Source organism: Centropristis striata, chromosome 18, assembly GCF_030273125.1.
Source record: "Centropristis striata isolate RG_2023a ecotype Rhode Island chromosome 18, C.striata_1.0, whole genome shotgun sequence".
Lineage (NCBI taxonomy): Eukaryota > Metazoa > Chordata > Actinopteri > Perciformes > Serranidae > Centropristis > Centropristis striata.
The window spans coordinates 33935617-33955470 of record NC_081534.1 but is presented as its reverse complement, the minus strand read 5'-3'; the positions used below and the strand labels follow the sequence as shown (position 1 = coordinate 33955470).

Sequence of the window (19854 nt, the reverse complement as noted above, 5' to 3'; positions counted from 1 at the left end):
TGTCTTTTTTGGTAATTTCACATCTTTTTTTGTACATTTTTTGTACGTTTTTGGTCATTTTTTTGTAATTTCACGTCTTTTTTTGGTAATTTAGGAAATTTTGGGGTAATTTTGCAGATGTTTTTGGTCATTTTATGTCAGTTTTTGGTCATTTTGTCTCTTTTAGTAATTTCACGTCTTTCTTGGTATTTTTATGACTTTTTCTGGTCATTTAATTTTTTTTTTGGTAATTTCACATCTTTTATTGTTAATTTTTTGTAAGTTTTTGGTCATTTCAGTCATTTATGGTAATTTATGCCTTTCTTGGGTAATTTCCCAGGGGTTTTTGGTCTTTTTTGGTCATTTTATGTCAGTTTTTTGGTCATTTTGTCTCTTTTTTAATAATTTCACGTCTTTCTTGGTAATTTCTCTGACTTTTTCTTGGAATTTCACGTATTTTTGATCATTTTATGAACATTTTTGGTAATTTTCTGAAAAATATCACCCGTCATTCCGTGTCCTTGTTCCGATTCATTTATTTTAATAATTCATATATCAGGAGTATAAACTATCGTCACAAGATTTTTATTAAAAACAGCACAAAGGAGAAGTTACAGTAGAATAAAAATGGGGAAATGAAATCCTTTATAGGTGAATAAAAGTGTTTGTGATCTGTACAGGATTTAGAAAAATGGAAATGTTTCACAGGAAGGCTGAGCCCGGGGTGGAGGCGGCGTTGGTGGCGGTGGCGGGGCCGAACTCGGCCTGGTGCACCAGCTGCTGGATGCGGGTCCGGAGCCAGGACTGTCTCTCTGCTGAGAGCCGCCTGAGGGCCGGGGCCAGGCTCAGCAGGAACAGGGCCACATCGTCCCTCTGCTCCAGGTCCCGCTCCCGCTGGACGTCCCCCCACTACAGGTTTTGGACATTTTGTGGGCATTTTGGGTCATTTCATACATTTTTTTGGTCATTTAGTGGGGATTTTTGGTCATTTTATGTATTTTTTTGGTCATTTTATGTATTTTTTGGGTCATTTTACATCTTTTTTTGGTAATTTTGTGAGGATTTTGGGTTATTTTATGTCTTTTTTGGTAATTTCACATCTTTTTTTGTACATTTTTTGGCCATTTCACATCTTTTTTGGTAATTTATGCCATTTTTTGTTAATTTTGCAGGGGTTTTTGGTCTTTTTTGGTCAGTTTGTGTCAGTTTTGTCTCTTTTTTAGTAATTTCACGTCTTTCTTGGTAATTTTTATGACTTTTTCTGGTCATTTCATGTCTTTTTGGGTAATTTCACATCTTTTATTGTTCATTTTTTGTAAGTTTCTTGGTCATTTTTTGGTAATTTCACGTCTTTTTTGGTAATTTATGCCATTTTTGGGTAAATTTGCAGGGGTTTTTGGTCTTTTTTTGTTAATTTTATGTCAGTTTTTGGTCATTTTGTCTCTTTTTTAATAATTTCACGTCTTTCTTGGTAATTTTTATGACTTTTTCTGGTCATTTCATATCTTTTTGGGTAATTTCACATCTTTAATTGTTAATTTTTTGTAAGTTTTTGGTCATTTTTTGTCAGTTTTTGGTCATCTCACGTCTTTTTGGGTAATTTATGCCATTTTTGGGTAATTTTGCAGGGGTTTTTGGTCTTTTCTGGTCATTTTGTCTCTTTTTTAGTAATTTCTCGTCTTTCTTGGTAATTTCTCTGACTTTTTCTTGGTAATTTCACGTATTTTTGATCATTTCATCAACATTTTTGGTAATTTTCTGAAAAAATATCACCCGTCATACTGTGTCCTTGTTCCGATTCATTTATTTTAATAATTCATATATCAGGAGTATAAACTATCGTCACAAGATTTTTATTAAAAACAGCACAAAGGAGAAGTTACAGTAGAATAAAAATGGGGAAATGAAATCCTTTATAGGTGAATAAAAGTGTTTGTGATCTGTACAGGATTTAGAAAAATGGAAATGTTTCACAGGAAGGCTGAGCCCGGGGTGGAGGCGGCGTTGGTGGCGGTGGCGGGGCCGAACTCGGCCTGGTGCACCAGCTGCTGGATGCGGGTCCGGAGCCAGGACTGTCTCTCTGCTGAGAGCCGTCTGAGGGCCGGGGCCAGGCTCAGCAGGAACAGGGCCACATCGTCCCTCTGCTCCAGGTCCCGCTCCCGCTGGACGTCCCGGGACTCCATGCGCCGCAGGTACTCCTCCAGCAGGACGTCCCCGGTCCTCCTGCGCCCGCGGGTCGGCCGTGGCGACGCCGCCGCGGCGCCCGCGGTGCACTCGTCGTCCTCGTCGGACCCGTCCAGCAGCTCCACCACGTCGGGCTCCGCCTCCTCCGTCTTCAGGTGGTGGAGGCGGGACGCGGCGCACGGCGGCAGCAGGCCGCGGTGAAGCTCCGCCCCCGCCGCCGCTGCCGCCGCCGCCGCCATGGACTGGGCGGGCGCCATCAGCTGGTCCACGGACGGCTGAGAGGACGAGTGCGAGGACGCCAGCGTGGCGGCGAGAGACGTCACCGACTGCATCATCATCTCAAACAGCTCCTTCATGTTGTCGTGTTGGAGCTGCACCACGTCGTCCCGCGCCGCCGCCGGCTCCGCCGTCACCTCCATCTTGGCTTCTTTGAACCGGACCAGGTCGCCGCTGACGGACGACGAGCGTTTCCTCTGGACGAACTCAGAACACGTCGTCGTCGTGGCGTCCGCGATGGAGATGTCTGCAGACGGATAGAAAAATAAAAGTCATGTTTCATTTTCATCCAACAGCTGGTTTCATTCATTTGATGATGTTTTACAGGCTGGATATTGATTGGTTGGAAATCATCAACAAGGAAATAAGAACTAAGAGTTGCACTTCTAATAAAACAACTTTTGGTTTTGCAACTTCTGACTTTTTACACTTTGGCTGGGAAAATTGATCAGACTTGTTTTAACTTGTGATTTTGTCTTCCAGCAATTATGAAAACAAGATAATAAATATTATAATTATCATAATAATAATAATAATAATAATAATAACAGTAAGCTGTAAACATTTTTTTTAAAAAGCCACACTTTTACCAACTATCTCCCTGTAAATAACCTGCAAATGAATATGGGTACTAGAATCTTATATATATATATAATCTATTTTTTAAACTGGCATTACTGTTATTTGCCTTTCTTCTTGTATTTAGGTCTTTTTTTTTTTTTTTATATATTTTTTACATAGTGTTTTATATGTTAATATATATATATATATATTCTTTTTTTTTTTTTTTTTTTTTATGCATGGAGAGAAGCCATCCGCTATCTTATTGTACTTTAGTTTATTTTAATTTACTTTTTAATATATTGATTATATTTTCAGTATATTGCAGCAGTGCGCTACAGAATTTATCTAATTTATTTGTGTACATATATATATTTTTTTCATTCATTATTTTTATATATTATATCTCATTTTTAGACATTTTCAGTCGGTTGGCACATAGATCATTTTATTGATTTTTTACTACTTTTATATTATGTACTAATATATATAATACATACACACAGACACATTTTTTATTTACTTGTATTTGGGGGTTTTTTTTCTTCAGTTGAATGATATTAAAGATCAAGAAAATACATGATTATACTTAATTAAATAGATGATTATTGGGTTCAATAATGGACCAAACCTAATAATCCTGATATGTTGTGCCCTAGTGGACCAGCCCTGATGGAACCATTATAAACTGGGTTAACGTGGTTCTAGTGGACCAGCCCTGATGGAACCATTATAAACTGGGTTAACGTGGTTCTAGTGGACCAGCCCTGATAGAACCACTATAAACTGGGTTAACGTGGTTCTAGTGGACCAGCCCTGATGGAACCATTATAAACTGGGTGAACTTGTTTTAGTGGACCAGCCCTGATGGAACCATTATAAACTGGGTTAACGTGGTTCTAGTGGACCAGCCCTGATGGAACCATTATAAACTGGGTTAACGTGGTTCTAGTGGACCAGCCCTGATGGAACCATTATAAACTGGGTGAACTTGTTTTAGTGGACCAGCCCTGATGGAACCATTATAAACTGGGTTAACGTGGTTCTAGTGGACCAGCCCTGATAGATGGAACCATTTTAAACTGGGTTAACGTGGTTCTAGTGGACCAGCCCTGATGGAACCATTATAAACTGGGTTTAACGTGGTTCTAGTGGACCAGCCCTGATGGAACCATTATAAACTGGGTTTAACGTGGTTCTAGTGGACCAGCCCTGATGGAACCATTATAAACTGGGTTAACGTGGTACTAGTGGACCAGCCCTGATGGAACCATTATAAACTGGGTTAACGTGGTTCTAGAGGACCAGCCGTGATGGAACCATTATAAACTGGGTTAACATGGTACTAGTGGACCAGCCCTGATGGAACCATTATAAACTGGGGTTAACGTGGTTCTAGTGGACCAGCCCTGATGGAACCACTATAAACTGGGTTAACGTGGTTCTAGTGGACCAGCCCTGATGGAACCACTATAAACTGGGTTAACGTGGTTCTAGTGGACCAGCCCTGATGGAACCATTATAATCTGGGTTAACGTGGTTCTAGTGGACCAGCCCTGATAGATAGAACCATTATAAACTGGGTTAACGTGGTTCTAGTGGACCAGCCCTGATAGATGGAACCATTTTAAACTGGGTTAACGTGGTTCTAGTGGACCAGCCCTGATGGAACCATTATAAACTGGGTTTAACGTGGTTCTAGTGGACCAGCCCTGATGGAACCATTATAAACTGGGTTTAACGTGGTTCTAGTGGACCAGCCCTGATGGAACCATTATAAACTGGGTTAACGTGGTACTAGTGGACCAGCCCTGATGGAACCATTATAAACTGGGTTAACGTGGTTCTAGAGGACCAGCCGTGATGGAACCATTATAAACTGGGTTAACATGGTACTAGTGGACCAGCCCTGATGGAACCATTATAAACTGGGGTTAACGTGGTTCTAGTGGACCAGCCCTGATGGAACCACTATAAACTGGGTTAACGTGGTTCTAGTGGACCAGCCCTGATGGAACCACTATAAACTGGGTTAACGTGGTTCTAGTGGACCAGCCCTGATGGAACCATTATAATCTGGGTTAACGTGGTTCTAGTGGACCAGCCCTGATAGATAGAACCATTATAAACTGGGTTAACGTGGTTCTAGTGGACCAGCCCTGATGGAACCATTATAAACTAGGTGAGCTTATTCTAGTGGACCAGCCCTGATAGATAGAACCATTATAAACTGGGTGAACGTGGTTCTATTGGACCAGCCCTGATAGAACCATTATAAACTGGGTGAACGTGGTTCTATTGGACCAGCCCTGATGGAACCACTATAAACTGGGTTAACGTGGTTCTAGTGGACCAGCCCTGATAGAACCACTATAAACTGGGTTAACGTGGTTCTAGTGGACCAGCCCTGACAGAACCATTATAAACTGGGTTAACGTGGTTCTAGTGGACCAGCCCTGACAGAACCATTATAAACTGGGTGAACTAGTTCTAGTGGACCAGCCCTGATAGATGGAACCATTATAAACTGGGTTAACGTGTTTCTAGTGGACCAGCCCTGATAGATAGAACCCCTATAAACTGGGTTAACATGGTTCTAGTGGACCAGCCCTGATGGAACCACTATAAACTGGGTGAACGTGGTTCTAGTGGTGTGTAACGGACCGTAGGAGTCGTCCTCGTCGCTGCGGGGCTCCGTGGTGGTGCTGCAGCCCATCTCGGAGGCGTAGGCCTGGGAGGGCTGGGGGTCCAGGGCCCAGCCGTTGCAGCCGGCGGCCCGGGCGTCGATGAACGGGTTGAGGAAGGAGAGGATGGCCGAGTACCTCCAGGGCCGGTAGTTAAAGAGCCCGATCCCGCTCTCCCTCCGGTCCTTCTCACGCTGACGCTCCCTACGGTGCTGGTCCCGCAGGGTCTTCCACTTCCTCCGACACTCCGCCTCTAGTGGACAGAACCAGGAGTTACAGTTATATATAGATATATAAATATATATAAACATATATTATATAGAGTCTTCCACTTCCTCCGACACTCTGCCTCTAGTGGACAGAACCAGGAGTTACAGTTATATATAGATATATAAATATATATAAACATATATTATATAGAGTCTTCCACTTCCTCCGACACTCTGCCTCTAGTGGACAGAACCAAGAATTACAGTTACACTGTATACTATATACAAAATTACAAAAAAAAGACACAAAATGACAAAAAAAACAATAAATTACTTTAAAAAAAGACACAAAATGACAGAGAAAAACTAAATTACCTAAAAAAGACATAAAGGCCCAAAAAAAGACACAAAATTACTAAAAAAAAGATACAAAATGACCAAAAAAGATAAAAATGACAAAAAAAAACCCACTAAATTACTTTAAAAAGACACTAAACGGAAAAAAACTAAATTACTTAAAAAAGACACAAAATTACCAAAAAAAAACACTAAATTATTTTTTTTAAAAAGACACAAAATCACAAAAAAGAACAATAAATTACTTTAAAAAAAGACACAAAATGACAGAGAAAAACTAAATTACCTAAAAAAGACATAAAGGCCCAAAAAAAGACACAAAATTACTAAAAAAAAGATACAAAATGACCAAAAAAGATAAAAATGACAAAAAAAACCCCACTAAATTACTTTAAAAAGACACTAAACGGAAAAAAACTAAATTACTTAAAAAAGACACAAAATTACCAAAAAAAAACACTAAATTATTTTTTTTAAAAAGACACAAAATGACAGAAAAAAATAATTACTTAAAAAAGACAAAATGACCAAAAAAAGACACAAAACTACAAAAACAGTAATTAAAGGGACCTTCCACACACAACACAGTAAAGTGCCATTCATATAAAACTCACATTAAACTTTCATATCAAGGTGGGGGCCACAAAATATCGTCACGAGGGCCACAATTGGCCCGCGGGCCACCAGTTTGAGACCCCTGGTATAGAGTCTATATTAACCCAGAGGTGAAGGAACCAGATCAGAATTTTCTGGAAAACTTTTATCTGTGTGTTTGTCAACAGCTGGTTTCTATAATCTGCCTCTCAGACGACTATTTTCAGAGGTAGAATGAAACGAGGAGCATTTATTCTAATACAATGAAGTATAATGTTTCAATGGGAGTTCTGTAAATATGGCAGAAATCACAATGTTTCTCTGTAAATAATTAGTTATTAGTTTATTAGTGTTTACAAGTTTCAGCATCTCTTATGACTTTTAAAACCGTAGGAACCAATGTTGTTTTGTTTTTTAAATAATAGAGGAATAAAAAACATACATTTTTAAATAAATATATAAATAATAATATAATAATAATAATAAATTAATGAATAAAGAAAAAAGATCCTCTGTAAAAAATTTAACAGTTTAAACACTTTTTATGTGTTTTCAAGTTGAAGCATCTCCATATGATTTTTAATCCCCTAGGAACCAAAGTTTATATATATATGTATATATATATACAATAATAAATCATAAAAAATAATGAAGCAAAAATAAACATATAATTCCTCTGTAAATAAATCATTAAGTTTAACAGTTTTAACTTACTTACTACAGCTGACTTTTAAACCCGTAGGAACCAACGTTTTTATTATATTAATTAATAAAAAATAGAATATATATAAACACACTGTTGCTCTATAAATATATAATTACACAATTCAACAGTTTTAACTTTTTTTTAGTGTGTTATATTATATAAAATAATAAAAAATATATAAATAAAGTATAATAAATATATTGTTCCTCTGTAAATAATTACACATCTTCACAGTTTTAACACTTTTTTTAGTGTTTACCAGTTTCAGCTCCTCTATGTGACTTTAAACCAGTAGGAACCAATGTTTTATTATATTAATAAATAATTAAATTTAGAAAAATAAACAAACTGTTGCCCTGTAAATAAATAATTACACAATTTAACAGTTTTAACACTTTTTTGTGTTTACCAGTTTCAGCCCCTCTAGGACTTAAAGCCCGTAGGAACCAATGTTTTATTATATTAATAAATAAAATTTAAATAAACAAACTGTTGCTCTGTAAATAAGTAATTACACAATTTAACAGTTTTAACACTTTTTATGTGTTTTCAAGTTGAAGTATCTCCATATGATTTTTAATCCCCTAGGAACCAATGTTTTTACATATATATACACACACACACAATAATAAATCCTAAAAAATAATAAAGCAAAAATAAACATATAATTCCTCTGTAAATAAATCATTAACTTTAACAGTTTTAACTTACTTAACTAGTGTTTACAAGTTTCAGCTGACTTTTAAACCCGTAGGAACCAACGTTTTTATTATATTAATAAATAAAAAAAATTAAAAAACACACACTGTATCTCTGTAAACAAATAATTACACAATTTAACATTTTTAACACTTTTTATGTGTTTTCAAGTTGAAGTATCTCCATATGATTTTTAATATATATATATATATATATATATATATATATATATATATACACACACAATAATAAATCCTAAAAAAAATAATAAAGCAAAAATAAACACATAATTCCTCTGTAAATAAATCATTTTTAAGTTTAACAGTTTTAACTTACTTAACTAGTGTTTACAAGTTTCAGCTGACTTTTAAACCAGTAGGAACCAATGTTTTATTATATTAATAAATTAAAAATTTTAAAAAAAACACACTGTTGCTCTGTAAACAAATAATTACACAATTTAACATTTTTAACACTTTTTATGTGTTTTCAAGTTAAAGTATCTTCATATGATATATATATATATATACACACACACACACACACACAATAATAAATCATAAAAAATAATACAGCAAAAATAAACATATAATTCCTCTGTAAATAAATCATTTTTAAGTTTAACAGTTTTAACTAACTTTACTAGTGTTTACAAGTTTCAGCTGACTTTTAAACTCGTAGGAACCAATGTTTTATTATATTAATGAATAAAAAAAATTTGAAAAAACACACTGTTGCTCTGTAAACAAATATTTACACAAATTAACATTTTTAACACTTTTTATGTGTTTTGAAGTTAAAGTATCTCCATGAGATTTTTAATATATATATATATACACACACACACACTATAATAAATCCTAAAAAAAATAATAAAGCAAAAATAAACATATAATTCCTCTGTAAATAAATCATTAACTTTAACAGTTTTAACTTACTTTACTAGTGTTTACAAGTTTCAGCGGACTTTTAAACCCGTAGCAACCAATGTTTTATTATATTAATAAATAAAAAAGTAATATATATAAACACACGGTTGCTCTGTAAATAATTACACAATTTAACAGTCTTAACTTTTTTTAGTTTGTTATATTATATGAAATAATAATAAATAATAAATAAAGCATAATAAACACATTGTTCCTCTGTAAATAATTACACAATTCAATAGTTTTAACATTTTTTTTTCATGTTTACCAGGTAAAGTATCTCCATATGATTTTTAATATATATATATATATATATATATATACATATATATATACACACACACACACACACACAATAATAAATCCTAAAAAATAATGAAGCAAAAATAAACATATAATTACTCTGTAAATAAATCATTTTTAAGTTTAACAGTTTAATATTAATAAATAAAAAAAAATTAAAAACACACTGTTGCTCTGTAAATAAATAATTACACAATTTAACATTTTTAACACTTTTTTTTAGTGTTTACCAGTTTCAGCCCCTCTAGGACTTAAAGCCCGTAGGAACCAATGAGAGCGGAGTGAGTCGGACGGTATTAGGGGGCGGACCCGCCATTGTTTTGATCTCTCTTTGATCTTTTTAAGAACTGATTTGTTGTTATTTATGGATATAAAATGTTTTTATTTCCGGCCCGGTCCCCAGCCTCGGTCCCCCCGCTGCCTCCGGAGCCGGCCCCGGGCCCCGCAGGTCCCGTTAATACCCGGTAATACCCCGCTAGACTCACCGGGGACCCCGACCAGCTGGGAGACTCTCCTCCAGGACTCGGCCCGCATGTTCAGGTCCCGGTAAGTCGGGCAGTTGGAGTCGTAGAGACTCGGGCAGCCGGACACCGCCACGATCAGCTTGTGCTCCATGTTCCTCCGAGTCTCCGGGACCAGGAGCCGCAGACGCTCCGAGTCTCACCGAGACGGAAAAAAATAAAATAAAATAACGGCGAGGTTCCGGTTCCGGTGCGTCACTGGGCCGCCGCTATTGGTTCCCTCTGCTGACGTCACGGTCCTGTTTACAATAAAAAATAACAATAAAATAAATAATAACAATCATCATCATCATCATGATAATAATAATAATGTTTTATTATTATTATTATTATTATTATTATTATGACGAAACTAATATATATTAGAAAACAATGATACTAATTATAATAAAATTAAAATAACGAAAATAAATTACAATAATGATGACAATAATAATCATCATGATAATGATAATAATAATAACAATAATAACTATTATTATTATTATTATTATTATGAGTATTATTATTATTATGATAACAATAATTATAATAATAAAATAAATAATAACAATCATCATCATCATCATCATGATAATAATAATGTTTTATTACTATTATTATTATTATTATTATTATTATGACGAAAATAATATATATTAGAAAATAATGATACTAATTATAATAAAATTAAAATAACGAAAATAAATTAAAATAATGATGACAATAATAACAGTCATCATCATCATCATCATCATGATAATAATAATAATAATATGTATTATTATTATCATTATGACGAAAATAATATATACTAGAAAATAATTATACTAATTATAATAAATTAAAATAATGAAAATAAATTACAATAATGATGACAATAATAATCATCATCATAATGATAATAATAATAACAACAATAACTATTATTATTATTATGAGTATTATTATTATTATTATGATAACAATAATTATAATAATAAATAGTAGTAATAATTATAATAGTAAAAAATACTCATAATAATAATTATTATTATTATAATGATGATAATAATATACATTTTTCTAATTATAATAAAATTATGAAAATAATGATTTTATAATAATAATTATTATTATTACTATTATTATTATACAATAATTATTACCATAAACATAATCACTGGCCCCTACAGCTATAGCTATATTATATAATAATAAGGATAATAAATAAATTTAAAAAAAACATAGACATTACAATTTAAATAATATATGAATTAAAATAAATATAAACATTGCAAACTTTTTTTAACATGAATATTTTTTATATGAATATGATGTAGAGTGATGAGTGCAGATGGTTGGATGCTGGTTTGAATCTCCTTTTCCTCCCAGCAGCTCCGTCTCTTCCTGGGCTCAGAGCAGCTAGCAGCTAACAGCTAGCAGCTCCAGACTCTCTGCCTCTTTGTTGTGGTCCCGAGCCTCTTTGTGGTCCTCCTCTGTCTCTTTGTAATTATTTCGGTCTCTCTGTAGTCCTTTGTTGTCCTCTTTTCATCGTCCTCCCCGGTCTATTTGTGGTCTCTTTGTGTCTCTTGGCAGCTGTTTTGCATCTCTTTGTAGTTGTTCTGGTCCCTCTGAAGTCTTTTTGTGTCTCTGTTTTGTTCCTCTGTGGTCATTTGAAGTGTGTGAGTGGTGGAGACGTGCTCACTAATCCTCTCTGGGACATGTGGAAAGTGTGTTGACGTGCTTTTTATTGTGTCGACGGGCTCTTCGGAGCTTTCTTTCTGCTGCAATGCAGCTCAGAGAAACGCAGGACATCTGCATCAAACTTATTGTTGCTACCAAGGTTATTATAGTTAACGAAAACTAACGAAATAACGAAAACTAGAATTGAAAAAACATTTTAGTTAACTGAAATAAAAATAAAAACTAGAGTTTTTAAAAAAACGATAACTAACTGAAACTGTATTTTGTGGTTACAAAACTAACTAAAATTATAGTGAAAATGTCCTTAGTTTTCGTCTTTGTCAACTTTTTTCATTCATAATTCAGTGTTTCTATTTGAACATGCAACACATGGTGAATATGTTTACTGAGACTGGGATGTTTACACTAGAACCAAAATTCAAAACACCCAGAACTGTAAGAGTTAATAACCTTATTGGGGCTGAGATGATAAACCAAAGGAAATAAAGGAAACATTTATTATGACCTCTTTGAATCTGGCACCCAACACATAGCCCATTACAAAAAAAACTAAAACTAACACTGAAACTAATAAAAACTAAACTAAAACTAAGCATTTTCAAAAAATAAAAACTAAACTAAAACTAGGAAATTCACTCTAAAAACTAACTAAAACTAACTGAATTTGAAAACAAAAATTCACAACGAAATTAAAACTAAAACTAATGAAAAATCCAAAACTATTATAACCTTGGTTGCTACTTTGCATGACTGTGACTGAAGCTGTTATCATCGGAACGACGTCCTGCTGCTTCCTGCATCTTTGTGGCCACTTTGTGAGCAGATAGTAAACAAAGCACCGGGCCACACCTCACACCAGTGGAAAGCAGAGACAGGACTCTGTGTGTGTGTCTGTGTGTCTTTAGAGAATAGATTCAGGTTTTTCAGGTCTCACAGGAACACTGGAGGACTTCTGTTATTGCTCTCTAACCAACGCTATAATAATAGTTTGGGATTTTTCATTAGTTTTACACACAGCTGTGGTTGGAACTTTACCGTAATAAATACGGTGCACCTTTTTCTAATATTACTATTATTATTATTGTGTCTTTTTAAAATAATTTTGTGTCTCTTTTGGTAATTCTGTATATTTTTTTGTAATTTTGTGTCTTTTTTGGTAAATTTGTGTCTTTTTTTTAGTAATTTTGTGTCTTTTTTGGTAATTTTGTGTCTTTTTTAAGTTATTTATTTATTTTTTCTGTCATTTTGTGTCTTTTTTAAATAATTTTGTGTCTTTTTTTAGTGATTTTGTGTCTTTTTTTGGTAATTTGGTGTCTTTTTTAAGTCATTTAGGGTTTTTTTTGTAATTTTGTGTCTTTTTTTAGTAATTTTGTGTCTTTTTTGGTAATTCTGTGTATTTTTTGGTCATTTTGTGTCTTTTTTAAGTAATTTATTTATTCATTCTGTCATTTTGTGTATTTTTTGGTCATTTTGTGTCTTTTTTGGTCATTTTGTGTCTTTTTTGGTAAATTTGTGTCTTTTTTTTAGTAATTTTGTGTCTTTTTTGGTAATTTTGTGTCTTTTTTAAGTTATTTATTTATTTTTTCTGTCATTTTGTGTCTTTTTTAAATAATTTTGTGTCTCTTTTTGGTAATTTTGTGTCTTTTTTTAAGTAATTTATTTATATTTTCTGTCATTTTGTGTCTTTTTTTAGTGATTTTGTGTCTTTTTTTGGTAATTTGGTGTCTTTTTTAAGTAATTTAGGGTTTTTTTTTGTAATTTTGTGTCTTTTTTTAGTAATTTTGTGTCTTTTTTGGTAATTCTGTGTATTTTTTGGTCATTTTGTGTCTTTTTTAAGTAATTTATTTATTCATTCTGTCATTTTGTGTATTTTTTGGTCATTTTGTGTCTATTTTGGTCATTTTGTGTCTTTTTTGGTCATTTTTTTGTCTTTTTTGGTCATTTTGTGTCTTTTTAAAATAATTTATTTATTCATTTTGTGTCTTTTTTGGTCATTTTGTGTCTTTTTTTGTAATTTTGTGTATTTTTTGGTCATTTTGTGTCTTTTTTGGTCATTTTGTGTCTTTTTTTGGTCATTTTTTTGTCTTTTTTGGTCATTTTGTGTCTTTTTTAAGTAATTTATTTATTCATTCTGTCATTTTGTGTATTTTTTGGTCATTTTGTGTCTTTTTTGGTAATTCTGTGTATTTTTTGGTCATTTTGTGTCTTTTTTAAGTAATTTATTTATTTTTTCTGTCATTTTGTGTCTTTTTTTGGTCATTTTGATACTGCCTCCAGCGGCCCCCAGGTAATTTTGCTCTAGAGGGCACATCATCATAATTTATTGTATGAAGAGGCACCCTAGAGGGCTCCAAATCATTTTTTGCACGTGTCCGCCACTGTTCTGCAGCTAATGTGAGGCTCCATCAGTGAGAGGAGTTAATTGTCTCTCTGCTGGAGGCCAGAAAAGAACAAGAACCAAAGATAAATGCATCAAATAAAGGTGAAGAAGGGACAGGACTAACACATGTGTGTAGGCGATATATATAAAATGTCTACGAGGTACCACTGTATCATCTTTAAAATAGACATCACAAACTTTACTGAAAAGCTGTTAGTAATTACATATTTTTAGAAGAGATTAAATAAAGAAAATACATAATATTATATTTTACAAAGGAATAATTTATAATTGGATACAGATTAAATAAAACAGGCTTTAAAACATAGAGCAAAATGTTTTTTTAAATGTTGTTATAAGAATGTATCACACAATCAGTCATAACATTTTAATTAACAAAAATAAACAAATAAAAAATAAATAAATACAGGACTAACATATTTATAGGTATGTGGAAAAGTATATGTAGGCTCTGTAACTAAATTTATGATCTTTAAGCAATAAACATCACAAACTGTGGAGGCTGCAGGTCTCACATGTGGCCACCAGGAGGAGACACTGCTCCATAAAGTCACAAACAGCAGAATGTACAGTTTAGTAAAAAGATGTCCACACATGAATCATATTTAAGGATAAATGTATAAAGAATATGTATCTCTGATTAATGTTTATCTGCTGGTGGAAGAATTTTGCAGATAAAACACATATTAGGAAAAACATTTCAGGTTATTTATTACCAATATAATCAGAGGTTCATTTTAAAATGTTATTTGTGTTATGTTCTGTTTATTTATTATTTTTAAACTAGATTTTGTATAAACTTCCTCATATTAACAACAACAACATTTTGATACTGCATGAAACTTATTTTCAAAATTTATTTCAAAAATATCATATTCATAATTTTCAACAATTCCACACCAGGCGGCAACCTCCGGGTCTGAGCAGGGAGGCAAACCAGGAAGTGACTTAAGCTGCATTCTACCGAATTCCAGCAGGGGGCGCTAAGTGTGGCTGCAAAAGCATTTGTGTCCATTCATTTCAATGCAAAATGAGAAAACTTGTCACTTGATTTATTACCTCAGAAATGTTTTTCAGGACAACACTATGGTCTTAATCACTAGTAAAAAATCATCTTCAAGACATTCTGATGTTAATAGTTCTAATAATGGCCCCATTTAGAAGAAAATAGAAGATAAAGAATCGTATGATTGGGGGCAGGGCTACCTTTGATTGACAGGTCACTAACAAGGCGAGCCGTCATCAGGAGAGAAGCAGAACAATGCGTATCCACGGCAACGTGTCAATAAAGTTATATGAGCTGAGTTTCAGTATTTGCCATTTTGCAAATTAAGTTGATTCTGAATGCAGAGTCTATTCTCACCTGTACCTGTTACGAAATCATTGTTAACTGGCATCAGCTTGTGTTTTCATTTTCTACAAAATAAAAGGAATATCTGTGGTACTTCAAATAAACATGTGAAGACTTTTTCTTACTTTTTTGCAAACCAACAGGTGGTGCCAAGGCCAACAAATGATCATTATATTTACTCAATAACACTGGTGGTGACTTTGGCCCATATCATTTCCTGTTATAGACTGACCCGGCCCCCCATCACAGAAAGAAAACTTGATGTGGCCCCCACCGAAAAAAGTTTGGGGACCCCTGGATGCACAAAGATTCACATACAAGAGGACACAATAACACATTTACTGCAAGTTACAGCATGTCTGTAAAGAGAAATGTGGGGAAACACAGATATCTGCAGCTCAGAGTTATTCACCAGGTTGTTATGTGACTCAACCTGGTGGGACGTTATGTTAACGCTCCGCTCCTCAGCTAACTCACCTGAGACAAAGCAGGCAACAGGTTGTTATTCTGCCTCACCAAGACGACGACACACACACACACACACACACTCTCTGAGAGACGGACGATAAGATTCAGCTTCAGACTAAAACCTCCACTTTGACTGAAAGAGGACGACTTCAGGAGATTACTGGGAATACTGGAACAGCTCCACTTCACCCAGCTGCTGAATCCACAAACTGAACGACAGTTTTACAGGAAAGTAAAGTAACTTTGAGAGAACAGGGAGTGGCTGAGCTGTTTGTCTGCTGTGTTTTCAGCTTCACTCAGAGACTAAATGGCTTCCAGATTAGAGGACGATCTCTGCTGTTCTGTCTGCCACAACATCTTTAAAGATCCTGTCGTCCTGTCATGCAGCCACAGCTTCTGTAAAGACTGTCTGCAGAGCTGGTGGACGGGGAAACAAACCAGAGAGTGTCCAGTTTGTAAGAGAAGATCTTCGAAGAGTGAACCACCTTGTAACCTGGTGTTAAAGAACCTGTGTGAGAGTTTCTTACAGGAGAGAGATCAGAGAGCTTCAGAGGCTCTCTGCAGTCTGCACTCTGAGAAACTCAAACTCTTCTGTCTGGACCATCAGCAGCCAGTGTGTCTCGTCTGCGTAGATTCAGAAAAACACACCAACCACAGATTCAGTTCCATCAATGAAGCTGCACAACAACACAAGAAGGAACTTCAGGAAACTCTGGAGCCTTTAAAGAAGAAGTTAAAGGTTTTTAAAAGAGTTAAAATGAAGTTTGATCAAACAGCAGAACACATTCAGGTCCAGGCCCGACGCACAGAGACACAGATTAAGGAGCAGTTTAAGAAGCTTCACCAGTTTCTAGAAGAGGAAGAGGAGGCCAGGATGGCTGCACTGAGGGAGGAAGAGGAGCAGAAGAGTCAGATGATGAAGGAGAAGATGGAGGCTCTGAGCAGAGAGATAGCAGCTCTTTCAGACACAGTCAGAGCCACAGAGGACCAGCTGAGAGCTGAACACGTCTCATTCCTGCACAACTACAAGGCTGCAGTGGAAAGAGTCCAGCAGCGCCCCCTGCTGGAGGATCCACAGCTGCCCTCAGGAGCTCTGATAGACCAGGCCAAACACCTGGGCAACCTGGCCTTCAACATCTGGAACAAGATGAAGGACATGGTCTCCTACAGTCCTGTTGTTCTGGACCCAAACACTGCTGGTCCAGAACTCATCCTGTCTGAAGATCTGACCAGTCTGAGAGCAGGAGAGAAACAGCAGCTTCCTGATAATCCAGAGAGGATTGGTGGTTATAACTGGTCTGTTCTGGGCTCTGAGGGCTTTAACTCAGGGACTCACAGCTGGGAGGTCGAGGTTGGAGACAATACAATCTGGTGTCTGGGTGTGTTAGCAGAGTCTGTCCAGAGGAGAGGAGACATACGGCCTGGATTATGGAGAATAGATTTCTTTGAAGATGAATACTCATCATGGTCACCATCAGATGAAGGAACTGTTCTTGTAGTCCAGAAGAAGTTCCAGAGGATCAGAGTGAATCTGGACTGGAACAGAGGAACGCTGTCGTTCTCTGATGCTGACACTAACACACACATACACACCTTCACACACACTTTCACTGAGAGGATGTTTCCATGTTTTTTCAATTTGGATTGGAGGAAACTCCCACTGCAGGTTTTACCAGTGAAGGTCTCTGTGGCTGCAGGACAACAGAAATAGACGATCAGCATCGTTCTGTTCAAGACGTCCTGAAGTCTTTGAGGAACATGTGACTATGTTGTCCTTGTGATGTTTTTTCCTCCGTCAGTGTAAGGAAATGATGTCATGATGATGTCATGATGATGTAACATCAGCAGAATCAACAACTCAAATCAAAGAGCTGTCAATCACTCTGTGACTGATAAATGCATAAGTTAAAGGTGAAGAAGAGTGAGGACTAACACATTTATAGGTATGTGGAAAAGTAGGTGTAGGCTCTGTAAATAAAATGTCTATAAGGCAAAACTTTATCATCTTTAAGCAATAAACATCACAAACAGTGGAGGCTGCAGGTCTCACATGTGGCCACCAGGAGGAGACACTGCTCCATAAAGTCACAAACAGCAGCATGTACAGTTTAATAAAAAGATGTTCACATATGAATCATGTTTTAAGGATAAATGTATAAAGAATATGTGTCTTTAATTAATGTTTATCTGCTGGTAGTCTTTTTAAGATAAAATACATTAGGAAAAACATTTCAGGTTATTTATGACTAATAAAGTCAGAGCTTCATATAAAATGTTATTATATTTTTAACATTATTTTGTATTTACTTAAGACACATTTTGAAACTGCATGAAATGTATTTTTCTCTTATTTTTAAAATTCATTTGGGAAATATCACACCCATAATTTTCAACAATTCCAGACATTTTTTTCAGTCGATGTCGATTTTTTTTTTTATTGTTGCAAGTCAGTAACCCAAAACCACAAAAACTGACACTTTTTCTGGAAAACGTGTGAGATATATTGGAGGTTTTGCCAGTTATTTTTTATTTACAGTATGATAGTTATTATATCTTATCCGAGAGTTACTATTTATATTCATATGACTCAAGTTCTGCATTGTTCACTTAAGTTGCTTCAAAACAAATAAAATTATATCAGTGCATTCAACGGCTTCTCTCTGAAAACAAAGTCATTATGTTTAGTTTTCTTACAGCATTAAACACTTCTCTGAGGTTTGAGGTGGTGCAATGTAACTAAGTACATTTATTCAAGTACTGTTCTTAACCCGTATGCCCTCCTCGGCCATGTTCGGACATTTTTCTCTCTTTTTTTTCCATTTGTCGATCATTTTGGCTGTGTTACAGCTTGAGGCATGAATTTTTACAGGAACTTTTCTTTTTAGTAAAATTTTAGAAATCCATTGTCATTAACCCTTACATGTCTTTTATACTCTATACATTGATGCATTTACTACCCTCTCGTGACCCTCGTGGCCAAAAAAGGCTACGCACACAACTGCTATTAATTCACCGTACATCAATATTTTATATAATATTTTTTTTTCAAAAATCTCTTAAACAACTTCAGACCTGTTCAAAACTACCAAACATTAAATCATTTTCAGAATTTTAAACCTATATATGCCAGTTTAAATATTTACATTTTTCCAAGAAATTACTTCTTTTAATACCATAATGGCAGAGAGTTTAAAAAATGTGGCTTGAATGGAAGTCTATGAGGCATTTTTGGCCACGAAGGTCACGAGAGAACTAAAATAAAAAAGTTAAAATTCTGAAAATGGTTTAATGTTTGGTAGTTTTGAACAAGTCTGAAGTTGTTTAAGAGATTTATGAAAAAAAAATCTGAAAAAAATATTGATGTATGGTGATTTAATAGCAGTTTTAGTGTGCATGGCCTTCTTTTTGGCGACGAGGGCCACGAGAAGGATTATCTGGCACTACATAAAAAACACTAATGCAATCAAATCAATTTTGTTGCTAATATTTGACATATCCAAGACTCTAATCACCACCAAAAATCCCAGCTCCCTACTATTTATTTCATGGAAAATAATACATTTTTTGTGGGGGTTTTTTGGAAAGCACGGAGAAGCACAAGAAAAGACCACAAAGATTCCAATAACATTAAAACCTGCAATATTCTGCTGCTGGGGGTCTCTCGATGAAACAATAACAAAGGATTGAGTTTGGTGCTTTTCTTAGTTCAGGTCTGACCCTGGGTACAACAAACGTCCTGCAAATACACGTTAATTTCAAGTATTTGTATTTAAAAAACCCAGAAGATATGGGGTAGGACGATTAGGAGAAATTAATTTGTAGATAAAAACATAAATAAGACAATAACTGGAGACTGATGTATAATTTCAGAGGTTTCTTACAGGAAGTTATCGCTGACAGAAACGTCTCATTTTAAGCACGGAGCACACACAGGACCACAGTCAGAGGGGGAAACCCCCGTCAGTTT

General features: G+C 35.0%; 2 protein-coding genes across 2 annotated transcripts; one reads left to right on the top strand and one right to left on the bottom strand.

Annotated features, from left to right (window-relative positions):
* Positions 1-1765: 1765 nt before the first annotated feature.
* On the bottom strand, positions 1766-10255 carry LOC131991705 (uncharacterized). The gene is made up of 3 exons (XM_059357207.1): positions 9967-10255; positions 5665-5937; positions 1766-2686 (listed from the first exon to the last, which is right to left on the bottom strand). The coding sequence occupies exons 1-3, from the start codon at positions 10094-10096 to the stop codon at positions 1950-1952; spliced, it is 1140 nt and encodes a 379-aa protein (XP_059213190.1). The 5' UTR covers positions 10097-10255; the 3' UTR covers positions 1766-1949.
* A 5939-nt stretch (positions 10256-16194) lies between these two features.
* LOC131991700 (E3 ubiquitin-protein ligase TRIM39-like) lies at positions 16195-17808 on the top strand. Its single transcript, XM_059357202.1, has one exon. It carries the CDS (start codon positions 16195-16197, stop codon positions 17596-17598), a length of 1404 nt encoding a protein of 467 aa, XP_059213185.1. The 3' UTR covers positions 17599-17808.
* Positions 17809-19854: the final 2046 nt, after the last annotated feature.